General features: G+C 41.8%; 1 protein-coding gene across 1 annotated transcript in view; it reads right to left on the bottom strand.

Moving 5' to 3' along the window:
* Positions 1–18,233, bottom strand: part of LOC308131956 (ras GTPase-activating protein 1-like) — a 30,420-nt gene extending 12,187 nt beyond the window's left edge. The window contains exons 1-5 of the mRNA XM_080498871.1: positions 16,920–18,233; positions 4,609–4,761; positions 3,366–3,501; positions 1,746–1,816; positions 258–375 (exon numbers count right to left, since the gene is read on the bottom strand). Coding sequence (XP_080354997.1) covers positions 258–375; positions 1,746–1,816; positions 3,366–3,501; positions 4,609–4,761; positions 16,920–17,452 — 1,011 coding nt within the window. The 5' untranslated portion in view covers positions 17,453–18,233. The remainder of the gene's footprint in view (positions 1–257; positions 376–1,745; positions 1,817–3,365; positions 3,502–4,608; positions 4,762–16,919) is intronic.
* Positions 18,234–18,891: the final 658 nt, after the last annotated feature.

Raw genomic sequence — 18,891 nt, 5'->3', positions numbered from 1 at the left:
GACAAATGCACTCTATGTACCTCGCAAGGTAAATTACACAAACCTGTACATTACTGGTTTCACCGGTGATGAAGGAAAATACACAAATTTAACCAGATTTAAAGTCAAAAGACTGTAATTGTATGAAGTTGAGTCTTTACATCAAATTGAGACCATCAGTTAATGAAGTTGCCCACGCTTCCGAAGGTTGCATCAGCTTCAAAAGATTTTCTGGTGAAATCACAGGTTACAGTTGATCCTTGTTGTGCACGACTCACCACTTCCTCCACCAGGTCCTCCACAATGAGCCCCTGCTCCTCCGTTCGGACGTTGGTCACCCACATCCAGCCGTCGTCCAGTTCATTGTGAACAATAAACATGTCCCCTTTCAGGAAACTGCAGAAACAGTCAGTCCCAATCATTGTTGGAAAAACAGTCTGATCATTGCCTATTTCAACAGGTTTTTCAAATAGCAACACAAGAATTAAACGTTTGCAGACATGCTTTTAACCACTTCCTGTGCAGAAGATCAAAGGCGGGGGACATTTGTCAGAATAGCTACATTTCTAATATTTTAATTGGTCAGTTTAAGTGTTCTTGATGGTTGTCAAGTTTACTGGTGTTTTTCTTTTGATATTGTGATGTCTGAGTTACTTGTAATATCAAATAGGTTTTACTTTTTCTATTGTTTTTCTTACCTTCTGTTTCTTTAGCTTGTATTTCTATCGGTTCTCGCGGCTTCAGTAATTTTCTTTTTCTTCTACTTTCAGTTCGTTATTGCTTCTTTCAGCAAGAAATATTTCTAAACTTGATCAAATTGACTTTTTCCATATTTACATCACTTAAATTGTTCTGAAAAGCAAAATCTTATGTCCAAATACTAATATTTTTTTTATGAAGCTCTTTGATATTATTAAGATGAAGCACATTAAAAAAACAGTTAAAAAAATCTCCAAAGAACAAAAGTTATATCAACAGGTCAGCTGGTCCAAAGCATCAATGCTCAAAATGAGCGCATCTGCTAGTCAATCATTTTTTTTTCGTATACCCAGCCTTTATTATTTGTTTAAAGGATTTAAAAGACCAGCCAAGTAAGGTGGTTCAATGCCCCCTAAGAGTTTGTCGGTGAGCAAAGCAGTAACCGGTAGTCAAAGGGGTCATATTTCTACAACTACCTTCTCTTGTCAGAACCATTTTGATGCTTTCTCCTACCTCCCTGCTGCACTACACTCAAGATACTTATCACCTTCACCATGATAACTTAGTTTCTGCAAAGTGCACAAGCATCTACTTGGTGTAGATTCTGAAGCAGCACCAGCAGGTGTCTCCTGTGGCACACAGCCTCGGAGGTGAACGTCGCATGACTATCTATTCCGTTAAGCCCGTGGCTCGCTGGCGGGCTCAAGCATTGAGGTTGACTTCAGACACATGTTTATCAGATTTAGGAAATCGGGGATAGCTGGGATCATCAGTACGTGTGCCTACTGCAGCTTAATGACAGGAACAAGACCGTTTTTCGATAACGAGTCAGATGATGCGCTTTCCAGGCTGCTGCACCAGGCCACCAAATCAAAGGGAAACCAGGCTGCTCTGCAGGAGCAATTTGGGCAAAAACTATTATTTTCCTAAGCCTCTGACGTCATCGGTGCCCTTTTGTATCTGTAGCATTACGGCTCCTATAAATAGAAATACTTTTAGGAAAGCACTTCTTTGAATATGAGGGTCCAGTTGTATGAAGGCGAGACAAATACATTCAATTTGCTTACCTGATCTCATCAGTATCTGGCACTTTGGTGTATGGAAGTATGGCCCTGACTCTCCTCCTGTCTTCTACAGGCTGTGGAAACACCAAGAATAAAGATGGTATTATTCGCCTTGACCCGCCAGACTCGCATTCATGTTAAATGCCTCAATTAATTCCACAGAATCAAGTATTCTACTACAATTCCCACAGGGAGCGCTCAAGCCCGGTTAAAAAACATAATTAGCATTAGCCAGAGCTTTAAACAGCTCTGATACCGCCTGAAGGCAAAACAGGGGGAAAAAAGGAAAAGGGAAGATCTGAAGATACTCCCTCGTTCAATGAGCAACTGGCTGAAGAGAGGAATCCAGATTGAATTCGAGTTATCTGAAAAATTGCACGTTTTCACACACTTTTCAACCCTGGCACATTTGATCAGATCAAAAGAACTTCTGTGAGTCCTTTTTTCAGGAAATGAGGTTTCATTATGCACACATTACTACCGATTGTCACATTTTGTATGCTCTTAGTGTATATTAAAAAAAAAAAAAAAAAGTGTGAAATCCTGATAGATGCCTAAGAAAGATGTCTTCCTCTTCATCCTCAAAGGAACAGACTTTTAAACCCACTCAATGTTGGTGATCCATACTAAATAACCAAGATTGATCAAATATTACTGTAATATTACTAATTTGTTTGGCTTGCTAGGTTTAATTAGTGCTGATCAATTCAGGCCTTCATACGTATGATGTGGCTATGGGTCAGTTGGTAGAGCGGGTCGTCTCTCATTAGGAAGGTTTTAGGTTCAATCACCTACCTGTCCATGTGTCAAAGTGTCCTTTAGCAAGACACTAAACTTGAATCCCAAACGGTCCCCAATGCATGGACGGAGCACCTTGCATGGCAATTGCTTCCATTGGTGTGTGAATGAGTAAACGTGACGAACATTGCAAATACACTTTGGGAGTTGTTAAATCTATAACTTGTGTAAATTAACCCCATTTACCATGTTGCCATAATATCTAACCTGAAAGTATCAGTTCATTAACTGTCACACAAGATGAAAAGGGTTCAACTTACACTAGAGAAGAATATAGTTAACAAATGCTACAATTTACAGTGAATTCAGCCTCCCTTTCACTTATTATATTATAATCTCATATTCACTGTTCGCAGTAAATACATTCTTTTTTACTTAATGATCCAAACAGAGTATCTCATAATAAGGCAGAATGACATTTCAAAAATGTTTGCAACTGCCTGCAGTGATAAAATCAAATATTCAGATGGTCGACATTGACATTAAGCTTAGATCGCTCCCATTTTTATTCAAAATAGACTGAGATGTTTTTACACCTTTATTGCAGATTCCCTGTAGTTAAATAAACTGACTGTACATCATTTGAAACGTGGCTGACTACATACAATAAAAAGCCTATTCCAGTTTTTCAAATCGTTGCTAACATGGCAGGAATATTGTGTTGAAAGTTTTCATTTTGCTGAACTGATTAATTACCTAGAAAACAAATATAATCGATGGCATTTTCTGGCTAAAGTGGGCCGTCCGACTCTTTACACTTTATATTTTAACAGGATTGGAAATGTTGTGGTGCGTGCTGGACACTCAGTCTGTAGTCAGACTCACCTCAGGAGGCGCCACTGGTGAAAGCAGCTTCTCTCCTTTTAGGAGGCAAGACACGTAGCTGTAGTAACCAATCAGGTCTGATAGAGAGGAGAACCGCCGCCCCCCGATGTAGTAGTCCCCACACATGGCGATTATCCTGTTGGAAACAAAACACAGATAATAAACAGCCAAAGCACTTTTTGATATGAAATCTTCACGGAGCAGTGGAAATAAATGTTTAATTTAATTTAGTGAAAATATCACTATTTCTCCCCATATCTGCAATTGAAAAAGGACTTATAGAAGACAAAAGATTGGTATTACAACCCTTCAATCTGGGAGAAATGGTTAATGTCTATTGAAAGAGGATGTCAGACAGTGACAGAGATAGAAAGAAGACAAGCAATCCATTACAGACCCACAAATCCAAAGACTATATCTGGAAAGTGAACGGATCTGACTGAGGGTTAAAAAAAAAAAGAAAAAAATCACGAGCTTCATGTAAAAATCAGAGGTTATCTTCCTTTGTAAATGATGATTAACCTTTTAGTTAATGAACTCCGTTGTAATACTTCCACCTCTCGACTTCTCAAATTTAAGTACGCTTCTATATGCAAACCCTCTGAAGTACAGGGTGGCGCATACTTTGACCTGGATTTAAGAGAAGCTCTTCCCCTTCAATGTGTGATCTGCTCTGTTAATATAACCTCATACACGAATGCAACTATACATCATTGAAGGGGAGGACACATTGTAATGCTTTATCTGCCTGGTTTTATTGACGGTACGATTATAAAATACCACTCCTAAAGTGCTGCTGTTATACAAGTGTGCTGTCCTTTTCCTTTTGCACCAGGTCCACCCACACACACCGCGTCGAAAACAAGAGTGGCACACACGCACAGTCAGTGGTTGAAATAGATAACTGAAGAAGCACTCTTCTCAAACTCTGTACTTGATCCGAAAGAATGTGACACAAATAGGCTAAAGCGGTTTGAAGAAGCTAAACATTTAACACCAACTGAGAACACTCGCTGGTGTCTGTGGCTTTTTTATTTTCTACCTAGATGGTAACTCACTTAAATTCCTTAATCTTACTTCAACTCTTATCATAGGATGCAGCATAGATAAATCGGTCGGTCATATTCCTGCAAATAGCTCCTCCAATAATGCTAACTCATTTACAACACGGTCACCTTGACGTGACTGTACAAGAATACAGCCTGTGTCAGCCGATTTCGTCTGATTATCCCTGAAATCATACCTGAAGTGGTTGACCACATTGGTCATACTGAGGAAAGATAGGACAAAGGAACCGGGCCGGCGGTCACTCTCCCTGATGAGGTAGCTGCCAGGAGTCCGAGCCTGGCGCAGACGCTCCTCAGCAATGGTTCGGTCTAGCTTGCCATGGTACCACCTGAGAAAAGACGAGACAATGACAATTTACAAAGTACATACAGTTTCACGATGCAGAGAAATGTACAGTCTGGAAATGGTGATACTGCAATGAATCCTGTATATTTAGAAGGTGCATAATTAACATAGTTAAAGGAAGTTATAGAAATTATATAACCAATGCTGTATTAATTTACAGTGAATGACCAACTTGAGGGCTCAATAAAGTGTTGGTGCCGCAAACCTTTTTACAAAACCAACGCCAAAAGGGGACGGCACAGGAAAGTAAAAATGTGAAATCTTTTCTTTTCGGTTTCCATCGCTCCAGTTTAGCCTCGCTTTCTGAATTAAACAGGAGGCTGAGGAACAACACTGCTTAAAATTTCAGGAGGTGAGGCTGTACTTGACAGGGCCCTTCCAGCTGGGGTAAAAAATTGACATGCTTTTTTTTTTTTTCCAAATTTAGGCCACTGGTGCTTCTGAGAACAGGGGGCAGTGAGTTGAAAAACATGCAGTTGGTAAGAGGATGAATGAGGTGCTGCAGTAGCTCTTTTCACAGGAGACCTAAATGGCTCCCATCTGGTTTGGGGGAAGTACAGGTCTCTACTTGTAAAGAAAACGTGATGGAGTCCGCTATCAGGCAGTAAAGCTGGAGAAAGCCTGCTGAAGAGGGGCGACAGAGTGTCCATGAAGGGGGCTTTTGGGAGGGATTTCGACGATAAGAGAATTGAAGAGGGCAATTGAGAACAGTTTGGGAGTTGAGCCAAGGAGGCCTGAAGGAGCTGGGGAAGGTGGGGGATGTAACACTGACGGGGGATCAAGCAGTTCAGATGGAAAGTGGAGGACGCGTGTCAGAAAGTCTCAACATCATCCAACAAAGAGCCTGGCTTCAAACTAAATTGCACCATGCAATTGAGGTGCCTCACGACCAAGGAAATTACATTAAAAAGCCAAAAGAAATTAAACAAACTCTTCTAACACTAATCTCGGATGGCACACGATTCGTCAGAATGAAACGACTTGGCAAAAGCAGTATTTTCAAAGGCTGAACCGTGTTAAGTTTCACCACAACACAGCAAAAAAGAAATGTGAGGGTCACTGTTTCCATCACCCTAAACCTTCCTCGGCAGATGGAGCCAGACCTGAAAGTGTCAGAGAGGACAGGCATGACAGAGCATCGATTAGAACCGACAGGAACATACTAGATGATAATAAGGAGCTCTTTTTTTCCCCTCCTGTGCCTTATTTTTGGACTTTCAAACCAGAATCTGATGCAAGCAGGGCGCAAAAAATGAAGTTAAACTCCGGTTTGGTCATTTTCACCATTAACACAGATGGTTTTTGTTGCAAAAAGACTTGTGGCTTAGTCTGTGATAACTTTTTCAATATTAGTTGATGTATCTCATTTTTATTCGTGTTCTCTGTTGCTTTATATTTCTTAGCAAAATGTTTAAAAAAGAATTAAGGTTTTATTTACTTGTGGGCAAAGACCCAGAGGACACATGAAATAACAGTTTTTTGTTTTTTTAAACAAACTTGAAATGGGTTATAGGGGATATCATCATATATGAAAGTGTAATTTAGCTACATTTGATCAAATAAAGGCAATCTGGGAGGCAGTGTGTCAAAAATAATTAGTTTTTCATTCGTTCAGGTTTTGTTTTAAATGTTTTTCAGCATCTGATCCAATTACTTTGTTATTATGGGTATATCCTAACATTTCACTGTATGAACAATAAATAACATTGTGCACATTTGCAGAGTGGGGCGTGCTAATTCAAGGAAATGCTGATACAAACTGATTAAGTGATTATGCTGTGCATCATGCTGCTCGACAGCCGGCTGCTGATGTTGCTGCGGGACAGGCTGCACACGTCCGAGAGCTGTTTCAGCTCGCCTGTTCTCAGCTATCAAACAGTAAACACAGCAGAGCATGCTCTTTACTAAAACACTCAAAGTAAGAGACCCGAACAACGGTATCACAAAGGGGACCGTCTCATTTCTACACGAGCTGCCTATCAGACCTATCAGGAGGCTACATTTCTCATGGTGATTTTTGCAGTAAAAAAAGGCGACCGGATTTTTTTCACCAAAGACAGAACAGTTTTAGTAAGACAAGTAAAGTAGTAGTAAAGACAGATTTAGTAATAAACATGCTACATGTGTATTTGGTTCTGTTGGTAAAAAGGGCTGTCCTCAGTTCTTGTGATTGGTAGTTTGATCCTGGCTCCGTCTGTCCAGGTATCCTTGGAGAAAAACAGTGAACCTCAAGCGTCACCCAACAGTGATCATTGGTGTGCAAGAGTGTGCATGAATTGGTGAAAATGGATAACTGTGCCAAGAGCTGTAAGACTATCATATTCAAGTGTAGTTGTTATCAGAAAGGCTGGAAAAGGCACAGAGTTAGAAAACTCTCTGATTAATATCAAATTATCTCCATAGCACAAAAGATACTAAACTCAACAGTTTTTTTGGGGTAATTTTTCCAGCGATACAAGACGCCTCTGTTGTACGATTGACAGGTACATAAATACTGCACACTTGTTAGAAAAGAGAATTTATCCACAATATTTGATCTGAATATTCAACTGGGAAATCTAATGTATTTGGCAGCTGACTGAATACTGCGATAGTCTAATACACTGTATATTTAGTCAGACCTGCCATTTCATTTACTTTAAGCTCGCTTTATTCTTTAGCGCTCTAATGTGTGCTTTAAGGAGTTGCTGTTGCACATTTAATTTAGGTCATGTGCGTGATTTTCATGTCCTTGCTGATATGACAAGCTGTACGTCAAACCGGGAGCACTTTACTCCTGAAGGCTCAGACAACAACATGTTCAAGTTGTGACAAACCATCTTTGGATTGAGACAAAACACGAGGTTTTGTGAAGCTTTGTGGGTGAGCTATATAATCCAGTTGTTACATTTCACAGTGCCACATGCCAGCATGTGAGAAGAACGGGTGAATCAGACAAGAGAGGTGTTGGACACATTATGAATTGGAGCCGTGACAGTGGTGATGGCGAACAGCGCTATTATGAGCTCGAGGAATGTCCGTCGTGTCAGTACATGAACGGCGAGCCAGGACTGACGCTCAGCTCAGGATCGTGCATTTACATTCTTGTATAGAGCTCTCCGAAAGTCAGCCGCAAGAAGTTCATAATGCAAATAGAGACAACGTTTCCTAACGGTACCGAAATTGTGGCATGCATGATAAATGACTGCACTCTCTAAAATACCCATGTCAAGTCTCCCTGCTAATGACAGTCTTGGGGGGAAAGAAAAAAAAAAAACGTGCGTCAAAGAGCTGAGGTTAGGAGGATGGAGGTGTCACCACCGCCAAGGCTGACATGTTTAACCTTAGTTTCACACTCATTTTGTCACCTCGTCGTGAAACGGAGGCACAAAGGCAAAGCTTTCAGCCGTTACCGGTGAGTGTGCTCCTCATACGGATGGTTCACATAATCGTATCTCGCTGTCGAGGACAATATCACAATATCGGCGCGCAGAGCCGAAATCAAACATGCCTGAGCACTAGTGAACTGGGCAAGATGACAGAAAACAGGGCCGCAGGCTAACAGGCCTTGAAACGATTGCATCACGAAAGCTCCGACAGCACAGGAGGGCAACACTGCTCGCATTGTGCCTCCAGTGTTTACCTTCAGTTTACAAGTTTTAGTTTACTGGATCACCAGCAACTTGCATCATGAAAATTACACAAGAGACATTGTCACTGCTTTTCCCAGCTTAAATTTGTTAATTGAAATGAGAAACTGCATCTAAATATGTCAAAGAAAGAGTGCTTTTAACAGAATAACTCTTTTACTGAAAGAATAAGATGTTACAATGATTTTAGGGATCATACCTGGTATAATTTACACCTTACTCTTTTATTTAGAAATTAAACTGAACACAAAACACTCAATTGGAGCCACGGCTGCAGAAAGAAAATCTATGTTGCGCTATGCTATGTATGCAATTACAGCTTTAATTGAATGGATATCGGCTGTTTAATGGAGGTGTGTTTTTACACAGCAACGTAAAGGTGGCAATATTAAAATAAACTGAATTCCAAATTGCAAATGACGCTCGCATTATCCGGGTCATTATTGTGCACTCAACTCATAATTTAAGTATTTTCATCTCTGGATCGTAGCCACATCAGTCTCTCTATGCTGCACACTCTTCACAGGAGGAATCCGCCAATTACTTAAAATTTAATGAAGATGATTAAAGCTAATAAATGTGGTACATTTACTGTAATGAAACTGTAATGAAAACAAAGGATTTCACACCGTCTGTGCACTATAGTCAGTTTCGCTTCGGCATGCAACAAGAACCTGACAGAACGCTTTTACGTTATTTTCTGCTTACTGGAGCCAAGTCTCGAGGGGAAATGAGGCCACGCAGGACAGACACAGATTGCTGTGACTTGAGTGAGTTAGACATCGTCTCTCTGTCAGTCCGTGTCTGACCGCCTCTCATTAAACTCTTTTAGGAGCTCTTTCTGTCCAGCTCATGTCTCGCTCCTTCGTCTTCTCCTGCCTTGATGGATGCATCTGTACTCAAACGTCTCCACAGACGTACCGTCACTCCTCATCGGTATCAAACTGTAATGAAATACTGCATTAGCAATGCTCCTGGAAGGAGCTACAGACTTCATACAGAACACGCGGCATGCAACATATGCGCTACATACGAGTTTAACCTGATTAGGGTTCTCAAATGGAGACAACGGACAGTATCAGGCTCTTATCACATTAGCTGCTGTTTCGTAGTTGCATGTGTCAAGGTTGAGAAGAGTGTGATGAGACACTGGAAAAGTAAGAATTAAATGAGACATGGCAAGATAAAATGATACCATGAACCATTAAATAAGTAAAATCCACACATGCATGACAAGTTATTTCCTCTCGAGTGCTGTAGCCTGATTAATATAACCGCCGCCGCAAATACAAAGTCAACCTATGCAATTACACAACCACAAACCACTACAACTTCTTCCAATTAAAGAAACTGAGTCATATGCAAACGTGAACCGAGCAAACCGTCTGTGTGCAGTGTGCTTAGTCACCATATTCACAGCAAAGCCATGATGAGTCAGTGATGGTCACATGACTATCAAGTACACGCAGACCATTTGGAAATTGATGCCAACAGGCCAGCTGATGATAATCTGGTGGCTAAACAACTGCAACCTCTGTGGATCTCCACAACTGCGAGACTTTGTTTTCGTCGCCGACTATTGGCGTGCAACAGACTCCTGACTTCTGTTTAGAGAGCTCAGAGTCAGAACACAAAACTTTCAAGAAGGAATATCTCTCGCTTCAAGTCTGCGCCTCTCCTGTCCACGCGAACGAAAGTGTGCTTCTTCTTCAGGAAGACCTCAGCATGTCTAATACCTCTGATTCAGTCTGATGAGGCCACATCTTGCTTCAAATATTATGTACCAACGTTTACTGACAGACTGAAAAAATAGACGATTCTCAGTCATCTGCACTTGAAATTGATGTATGGTTTAACAGACAAGCGACCAAAATGAATAACTTGCATGTTTCTTTAAATAGTATTATAGAAATCACAGAATCACAGAATCGAAGCTCATATGTGCAAAACAGGTATAATCTGTATAGTGAATCCTATTTTGGGTACTTGTTTCAAATACACGTCTCTTAATTTTACAATGCATTTAATTGCATGACAGCAGAACGAAGTCTAAGTAGTGTAAATTTAAAACATTAGCCGACATCTACTGAGAAAACTTTGACATTGAGAAGCATTTTAAGCCACAAAATGAGACAGCTGTGTACTTTTAAACAGATTTGACTATAAAGAAAAATCCTGTAATGGTGTTGATATCTGTCTATACTTTACATTCTTGTTTTCAAGATTTTAATAAGTTCCCTGTAAAAAAGGTGAGAAGATTTGACATATGAACCTTTCTTTTGTGGATGGTGAACTTAAGAGGGAATTTTCAAGTTATATTTTGATCAGTACTTTTAATTGTCCTAACAATCACAAATGCATATTCACAGAATAAGATACTTATTGGCAGAACTGCATTAACATACCACAACAATCACGGTGAATCCATAGCCAAATTGCGCATCTTATTTTAATTCCCCCAAAAATGGTACGTTGAAAGAAATGAAATGCGGGACGGAGCCGTTTTTAAAATCAGCTCCAGGCAAGGTAAGAACTGCGGGGTGATTTGATGCTCCACTTACGCCGAGTTCACCCTCTGCTGCATCTCCCTCGGTCGTCCCGTGGTCTCACAAGGTGCGCCCACTCCACCGACACTGTGAGCTCCGGTTTGGAAAGCAGAGCAAAGACGGCTCTATATCCGTACGGGGCATGACGACGCGACCCCCCTGCAGCCCCGAGTCACTCGTCTCCCATAGTTAAGGTCAATGAACAACATCCATGGATGAAAGACGAACCGAAGGACACGGAGATCAAGCCTGCCCTGCATACACTTGGTTGACGAACTAATTTGATGACAATTGAATGATCAAGTCGAGTTGTGTTATCCTTGAGAAGCCTTCTGAAGAATTACACGAGTTGATCCTTCAGCTGCTGGGGCAGACTGAAGCCTTGTGTTCTTTGCTCCGACTTAATCCTCCTCTGACGTTCTCTTTCTCCTACTCTCTCCTCTTTCTCTCTCATAAAGACACGCATCATGAGCATGCAGCCTATTGGTTTCCCGTGTAAAGGGGGAGAGATCCCTATAGTTGCACAAACAAAAACAAGTGTAGCCACAGTTTTACATGTTGCTCATGCACACTCAAAGCACAGACGTGCTCACATGAGACAATCTCATGACCTTAGCCAGGAGTTTATTTCCCCGTAGAATTAACCGTGATGCCAATGTAAGGATCAAAACACCCAATGGTGTGAAGCTTCTTGGTTTTAACCTCATTCAAAATCATTATTTTAGTAAATTAAGAACAAAACTTTCAATTTAAACGTGATTTCAGCTTATGCATCCGCCAGCCAAGACGAATTGGATTTCTCACTTTTTTAAGAAATTCAATGATGTGAACAGTGCCAAATAATGTCAAATATGTCTAGAAATAACGCTTCAATTGTGATGGACAGAGGTATTATTTATGACAGATCTGCTTAATCCTCTAGCCCAATTATTGATCATAGTACAATTCTGAATTAGATTCCAAATAGGATGAATAACCAAAATTGTGAAATTCTGCTTGCAACACCTCTGTTATCGTCTTTGTATGACCCTCATCTTTGGGGTAAACAATTAATTGGCAAGATAACTACAAATCTAAATCTTATATACAACTTGAGGACGGCTGTGCAGCAGCAAAACACTACACAAATGAATAACGACCTACGGTAAATAAGGTGCTCTAATGCTATGGCCTGCCAGTGTAACACAGCTATTTGACAAATCTGTGTGCACACAGACACACACACATTACTGAAAGGGAAGGTGTAAGTGGCCTGTGTTATTCATATTACCATCTGCGACTTCTGTAGCTGCAGCTCTGCCATCCTGTGAGCAATAGAGGCATTATCAGGGAGTGACAGGGTTAATAGGTGTTATAAACCCGATGTAAACTATGATGTAATATCTGTTTTTCACGCCAATCACACAGGTTTCCTTTTTTTTTCACTTTGAAAATGTAAAAAAAAAGAAAAGTCCTGAAGCACTTGAAGAGCACAATATCCACGGTTGTAGCTTTATACGCCAATAGCCAGAGTAAGTGCAGGCTGAACTTGGATTTGAGATCAACTGAAATGCTAGATTTCATGCAACCTTCAGCCATACGTTGTTTCTCCATTCAGGAAGAAATGTGTTTGAGGCCAACTTTGGATCCTCACATTTTCTCAGTTTAATTACTAACCAACCATCGTAATGCCCCACCAGACACACAATGACTAAAACTGACATCTCAGCTGTCCTGCTGTGAATCAGGATCCCTCAAATAATAACATTACATTAGTAATAAAAGGCTTCCAGTGCTATCCACCCAAATAATTTTCCCTCCATCCTAAACTCAACCAGGAAGTACATTCATTTTCTATTCAAAGTCAATTTTTTGCCAAAAATCAACACAAAATACGTGCAACATAAATGAAACGTCAACAAGCTGCTGAACAACATCAGAATGTGCAACATAAGCTCTCAGTCATGTGGTTACTCCGTCAGAACAAGAAACAATGCAGAGAAAAGCCCACTGTTGAAAGAAGCTCTTTTATTATGTCGGAAGTCATGACTAAAGCACTATACTTAAGCCAAACCTACCACTGTTACGCTTTCCATTCAAAGTCTGCAACCTATCATTCAGCAAACAGAGCCAAGGAGAAAAGTTATTCAAATCAGAAACCCTGGGTATTGTCACACACAACTGAAATGCTTCTGAGGATCCTGTTAAGGCTACAATGAATGGCTCAGAAGTCTTGAAAACAGGATGCCAGAGAGAAAAGGCAGGGTAGCATGGGTATTGGAAGGGCATGACAGGACATTGTGTAACACATTGCAAATGCATGGAAACCATAGGCTTTGCCTTATCAATGCGTCGCATGGAGCTTACACTAATATAAAGTGCAAATGACCTTACGATAAGTGGACCGAATAAATCCCCCCCCCCCCCCCCCCCCCCCCCCCCCCGAGCCTGGACATCCTTTGTCATATAATGGTTTGTGGAGTTGTGGGGTATTTGTGGAGCAAAGTACAAACAATGTTCAATACTGCTACAGTCACGGGTCTATATACTTTCTGTATTAAGTTATCGCAAAATTAAAGACCTACTAACTGTTCCTTTTACTTTGCAGAAAATGCACCGTCAGAGGATAAACCAATTCAGTTACGTGACGCGATCCTTCATAACTGCATTGTCGCCTCTCTCTCAGAGCACTAACGTGAGTCAAGAACACAGTAACAGGGTTTCCACACGCCAACTGCTAAATCTGGTAAACGCATTCACACAGCCACCGATCTTCAAATCCAACTTTTCTTTCCGCTTTTTCCTTCCTCCTTCCACCACCTCCTCAGGGAAACCCTTTATGACTTAAAATCCCCTCTAATCTTCGTGGAAACTCAAAATCAACGACTCATTTCCCAATGCGCTGTTTGTTTAAGCCCAGGCGTGGGGCCAGAGGTTTCCAAAGGTAGCAGGAGCCGTAACTGCTGGGGCCACCTGACATCTTCACTCTTGCCTGTTCGTCGAGCCGCCGACGGGTGTTGAATTCTTATCACACTGCAGCGGCAATTGTTTATGAATGACATAGTGTTGTACGGACGTGTGAATGAATGTGACTGCTGTTTGCCCCGCGCTCACTCTTGCAAACATTTTCGCTCCACTGCACTCTCCGTGCGGGCCAAGTTTAGCTTCCGCAGCCACTGTGAAACAGCGACATCCCCAAAGTGTGAATGATTTCTACGATCGCTCCTCCGACATGCTCTTCCCAGTCTGCTAAAACAACTCCGAGGAATACAGAAATAGTCTTGGAGCGTGACAGCAGAAAACATACACAGCTAGCTACATAGCCGAGGGGATGGGGTGAAATTCAGAATCATTCAGGGTAGTTAGAGGCAGTCGACTGTGAACATTGTGCCCATAGCAGCCAATAGTAGATTGGCCTCAGGCATATGGTATCATGGGCACGCTGGAGAGGAAACTAAGGCACAAACACACACACAAAAAAAAAACCCCATCTTATTACACGATAGGGTTGATGTTCGCACACAGATAAATTGATTTTTATAACCACAAAGTGTGGTTATGAGTTTCAGTCGGTTGCCTTCAGGTCAGATGGGCCCATGACTGCAATGCATTTAGCCTGAATCCACGATTAGACGTCATCTAGAAGGCAACAGCACTGGATGGAAAGGCAACCTCATATTAGCTCTGTCTATTATCGAAGATCAGTGGCACGTCCTGAAGGAATAACAGACTGGATCAACTGTAGAATACCAACAGATCACGTTCCAGCTTTTTTCTGTTCATCCTTGGTGATATGAGCTTTTAAGAAGGACAGCGTTTGGCCTTATTTGGTAGTTCTTATCCGAAGACCGCGTCAATGTAATCAAAAATGTACCTTGGGGGTATAAAACGCTGGATACCAATTTAATTCATAGTTAAAGTCAAGGTTCCATGTCCATTAAGACCATGGGATTTCTAATTGACTCTGCAATACAACATGTCTAATAATGACCAGGATTTATGCACCATCGTTCCAGCACGTTCCTCAATTCACAAACACCACAAACCTGACATAAAGGAAAGGCTTGTGCGGTTTACATGTCTTGCAAAACTCAAATAGTCAGAGACAAAGTGAGCTACAAAGTTAATTGTGAGTCCCACCAGCATGTGATAAAAACAATAATGTTAGTAATCAAAGGAGATGAATGTGAGACTTCATACATCTCTTTACGATCCAAACAAAAACTAAAGAAAATCCATGGCTGCTATTCACAAGTGACAATTGCACGACCTTTAAACTGAAAAGAAACTACTCATCAATGAAGTTTATATTTCTTTGGCAAAACTATTTCCACAGTAGTAGTAGTACAGCAAGGACCCTCATGTGGGCGCAGATAATTCAGGTAATGCGTTTCCACACCAGGCAAGGCTATTGAAAAACTGGCCTTCCCCTTCCTCTGTAATCTGACAGGGAGATATAGGGTGGCTCCTAAAATAAGAGCTGATTCCACACTCCGGGCCCAGTCACTTCCATATCTCACAGTATGAGGGCCAGAAATCACAAAGCTCAGCAGTTCTCTAATGAGACTGTAACAAATGGGAGGGCCATATTTAGGTTATTACAACACACGCACAGGTTTGGACATGCATTTCAGTGCATGCCTGATAACAATAAAAAATAGCTATAATTAGAGCTGTGGTGTTAAAATACAATGCTTTGGCTGCTATTGCCAAGCTGCAATCACTTTTTTTTTTCTTTTTTTTTTTAAACAAACACCCTATTTCATGCTTGTTTCACTCAGTTATAATTAGATGTAAAACTAAGAGGTTAATTTTGCCGAGCTGGACAAAATACATACTTTTGGTTTTAAGTGGAAATTTGCCACAAAGCAGAAACATTTATTCTCATTTAAACTCCTAACGCAGGATGATAAAGCACTTCCAAGTCGCTTAGATTAATTGGACAGTTGCAGTGACACCCTGTGCTTAATATGATAAAGCCAACGAGTCATCAGAGAAACCTCACTCTTGACTTATATGAAGAGTCTATTACTCAAAATTCAGATTTTACATCCCACACATATAAAGTATGTCCATGCAGATATGCCTGTATTAAACGGATCTAAATACAGACATGAGAAGATGTACCGGTAATCAATACTCCACATTGCAGGCATGATTAGATGGGATTTTGATCCAATAGGAGATGTTGCTAAACTGAATGTGCTTACTTCACCTGCACTTCAGTCAATGCATTTCATAAGAGAGCTTTATCAAAAACCACTTCATCTGTTGATCTGCTGAGTTGCTGCCTTGTGAAACTGATGCAGCAATTCATTTGAGGGGGAGAAACACTAAATGAAGGCCACAAATAGACTGACATGTTTGTAGTCTTAAAAACCTTCAAAAGGATGAAGCAGACAGTCCAGATTATTTATCTTACACTGTATTAATGACATTATTTTACCTGTATGACTCAAAAATATGTAACGGAATAATTTATTGTAAGGGGGAAAGCATGACTATTTTACTGTTACTCAAATGACTCATGGTGCAATTTGCTTGTATACATGCCTTGTTTTGGAAGAGATACAGTATCCTGATTCTAATTTGAATGGTACAATAGTAGAAAGAATAGGAAACAGTGCTATCTTCCACTTAAAGCTTCCTTCTGGGGCGTAATCAGTCAACCCAACATAATGATCACTGCTTGGATAAATATTTAATGTTCCATGATAGTGTTACCTCGGAAGTTGACCTGAATAAGTGTTGGGACACTCCAGAAAGTATGAAATGTGGCAGATGCATGCAGGTCTGGTTATTAGACATACGAACCCGGATCTGTGGTCAATGAATCTAGGTCACATCTGATGTTGGAAGGGGCACAAGTTACAAGTGAAACGGCAATGAAGCCCGGCCTGAAGAGCAGAGCAGCAGGAAGGAAGTGGACCAAAGTGAACTTGTTCATACCGAGGTGTCACTTCTCCAGCAGTGTAGATTATACTCACTGGTTGGTTGGAGGTGCAGAGAGGGGGAACACCACCTCTTCCTCCTCGTATTCCGTCCCATCCTGCATGTCGCTTTCATCCATGGTGCCCCCGAGACCCCCGCAGCCTGGAGGCGGAGGAGGAGGTGGTGGCAGCGGGGGGAAGACGGTGGGTCCATCCGGGCCGGTTGATGTGGGTGAGATCCGACTGGCTGGACCCTCCGAGGAGGGCGAGCTGCTCATGCCGCCCACTGTCCCTGAGCTTGGGTGTCCACCTCCCGCTCCGCCACTCCCTGCTGCCCCGGACAGCACTGGTCCGGACATGCCTCCACCAGACACGGGGTAGATCATACTCATGTCGGGAAGCGAGTCCGGAGAGGTGTTTGAATTCTGGCGGAGGGTCGGACCCGGCCCCAGTCCCAGATCAGTGACTAGCACTCTGCTCGGCTTGGAGTAGTAGGGGAAAGGGGCCGTCTCCGGGCCTCCTCCGCCTGCCACCCCCGTCCCCGTTGTGACCGAGCCCGTATCCTCACTGCTGACCTCCGCGGCCATCATATTAGAGAGATACGTAGAGGGGGAAAAGTCCAGAAGGGAACCTGCCCTTCCCCTCCGTGTTCACAGTAATCCTTCAGCGTTCGGGCTGTTGGGAGAAGGGAGGGAAAAAACACCAAAAGAAAAAAAAAAAGTTTGTGGGAAAGGCGGTTTAACTCGGCAGCTAGCGTTAGCTCCAGCTAACTTAGCTCGCTGGCTGCACGAGCGGGCGTTAGCAACAAGCAGCCCGGCTAACGCTAGCGGGACGGCTAGCAGCTCTCCACACACTTGATGAGTTCTCTCTCGCTAGGTCTTCATTGTTTCCTGAGTTTAAAGTTCACGCAGAAAACGCCACTTGGAAATAAAAATAATAATAATTAAAAAAAAACATTCACAAAGGTGTCCAAATCGGATCCGTTTTCCAGTATTTCCTGCTTCTTTTCTTGTGGCGTGTGTGTCCAGAGTAGATTTCTCCCCCTCGCAGCAGCAGGCAGACCACTTGTCGAGGAGTGTTGTTTTATTGTCACTGTTGTGTGTGTAATCCCCGTCTCTCTCTCTCTCTCTCTCTCTCTCTCTCTCTCTCTCTCTCTCTCTCTCTCTCTCTCTCTCTCTCTTTCTCTCTCTCGCTCTGGCTTTCCAGTGTTGTTGTTTTGTTTTCCCTCTCGAGAAGTAGTCCACCCGTTTGGGTTTTTTTGTTTTTGTTTTTGTTTTTTTTAAATCCCCGGTGAGGCGCGCCGTTCCCTGCGAACTACCATGCCGTTCTGCAAAGTGTAGGTTTTCTTACGTACACAAGCTAAGTTCGCCTTTATTTCTGGGTTTCGGGGCTGGTGGCTGCCCGCTGCTCTCTCCCCCTCCCTCTCCCACTCCTCACCCAGCAGACACGGCTAGGTGAACGCCGAGAGCACGACCCCGATCCATGACATCTTCAATCAACAATGCCTGGAAAGCACAAATAATAACAATGGGTTTACTCAGTTGCAGAAAACAGACTTTCTGCTCTGTGTGAAAACCAAGAAGGGCCTGTGGAAAAGTACAATACTTTATGTTTGTTTTGTTTTATTTATTTTTGAAACTGCGTGCCAGTGCCATTCACGTATGGGTATTCAACTAAAATGTGAAGAGGTCCATTTTGACAAGATTTCTCGAAGCAGAGGTCTGGAAGATCGTAATGACAAACTTTCTAAAGCGTTTTGACAATATTTATTATCATGGAATATGGGACTGACAATAGATATAGTACTGTCTAAATAATGTTCTCATATTTACCGCAGGCTCATTTTCAAAACAAGAGAAAATAAATAAAATGTGAAAATTGTGCATGTTCAAAAACAGTTATTGACTTCAGAACAATAAAATACATTCTCCAGAAAATACATTTAAAGGCTCACTTTCTTACCCCACTTTTTTCCACAGTGAGAAAACGGAACAATTTCTTGTGCTGCCAAGATTTTGGCTTCATCAGA

Source organism: Blennius ocellaris (genome assembly GCF_963422515.1).
Source record: "Blennius ocellaris genome assembly, chromosome: 7".
In the NCBI taxonomy this organism is placed as follows: domain Eukaryota; kingdom Metazoa; phylum Chordata; class Actinopteri; order Blenniiformes; family Blenniidae; genus Blennius; species Blennius ocellaris.
This window is presented reverse-complemented; position numbering and strand designations above follow the sequence as displayed.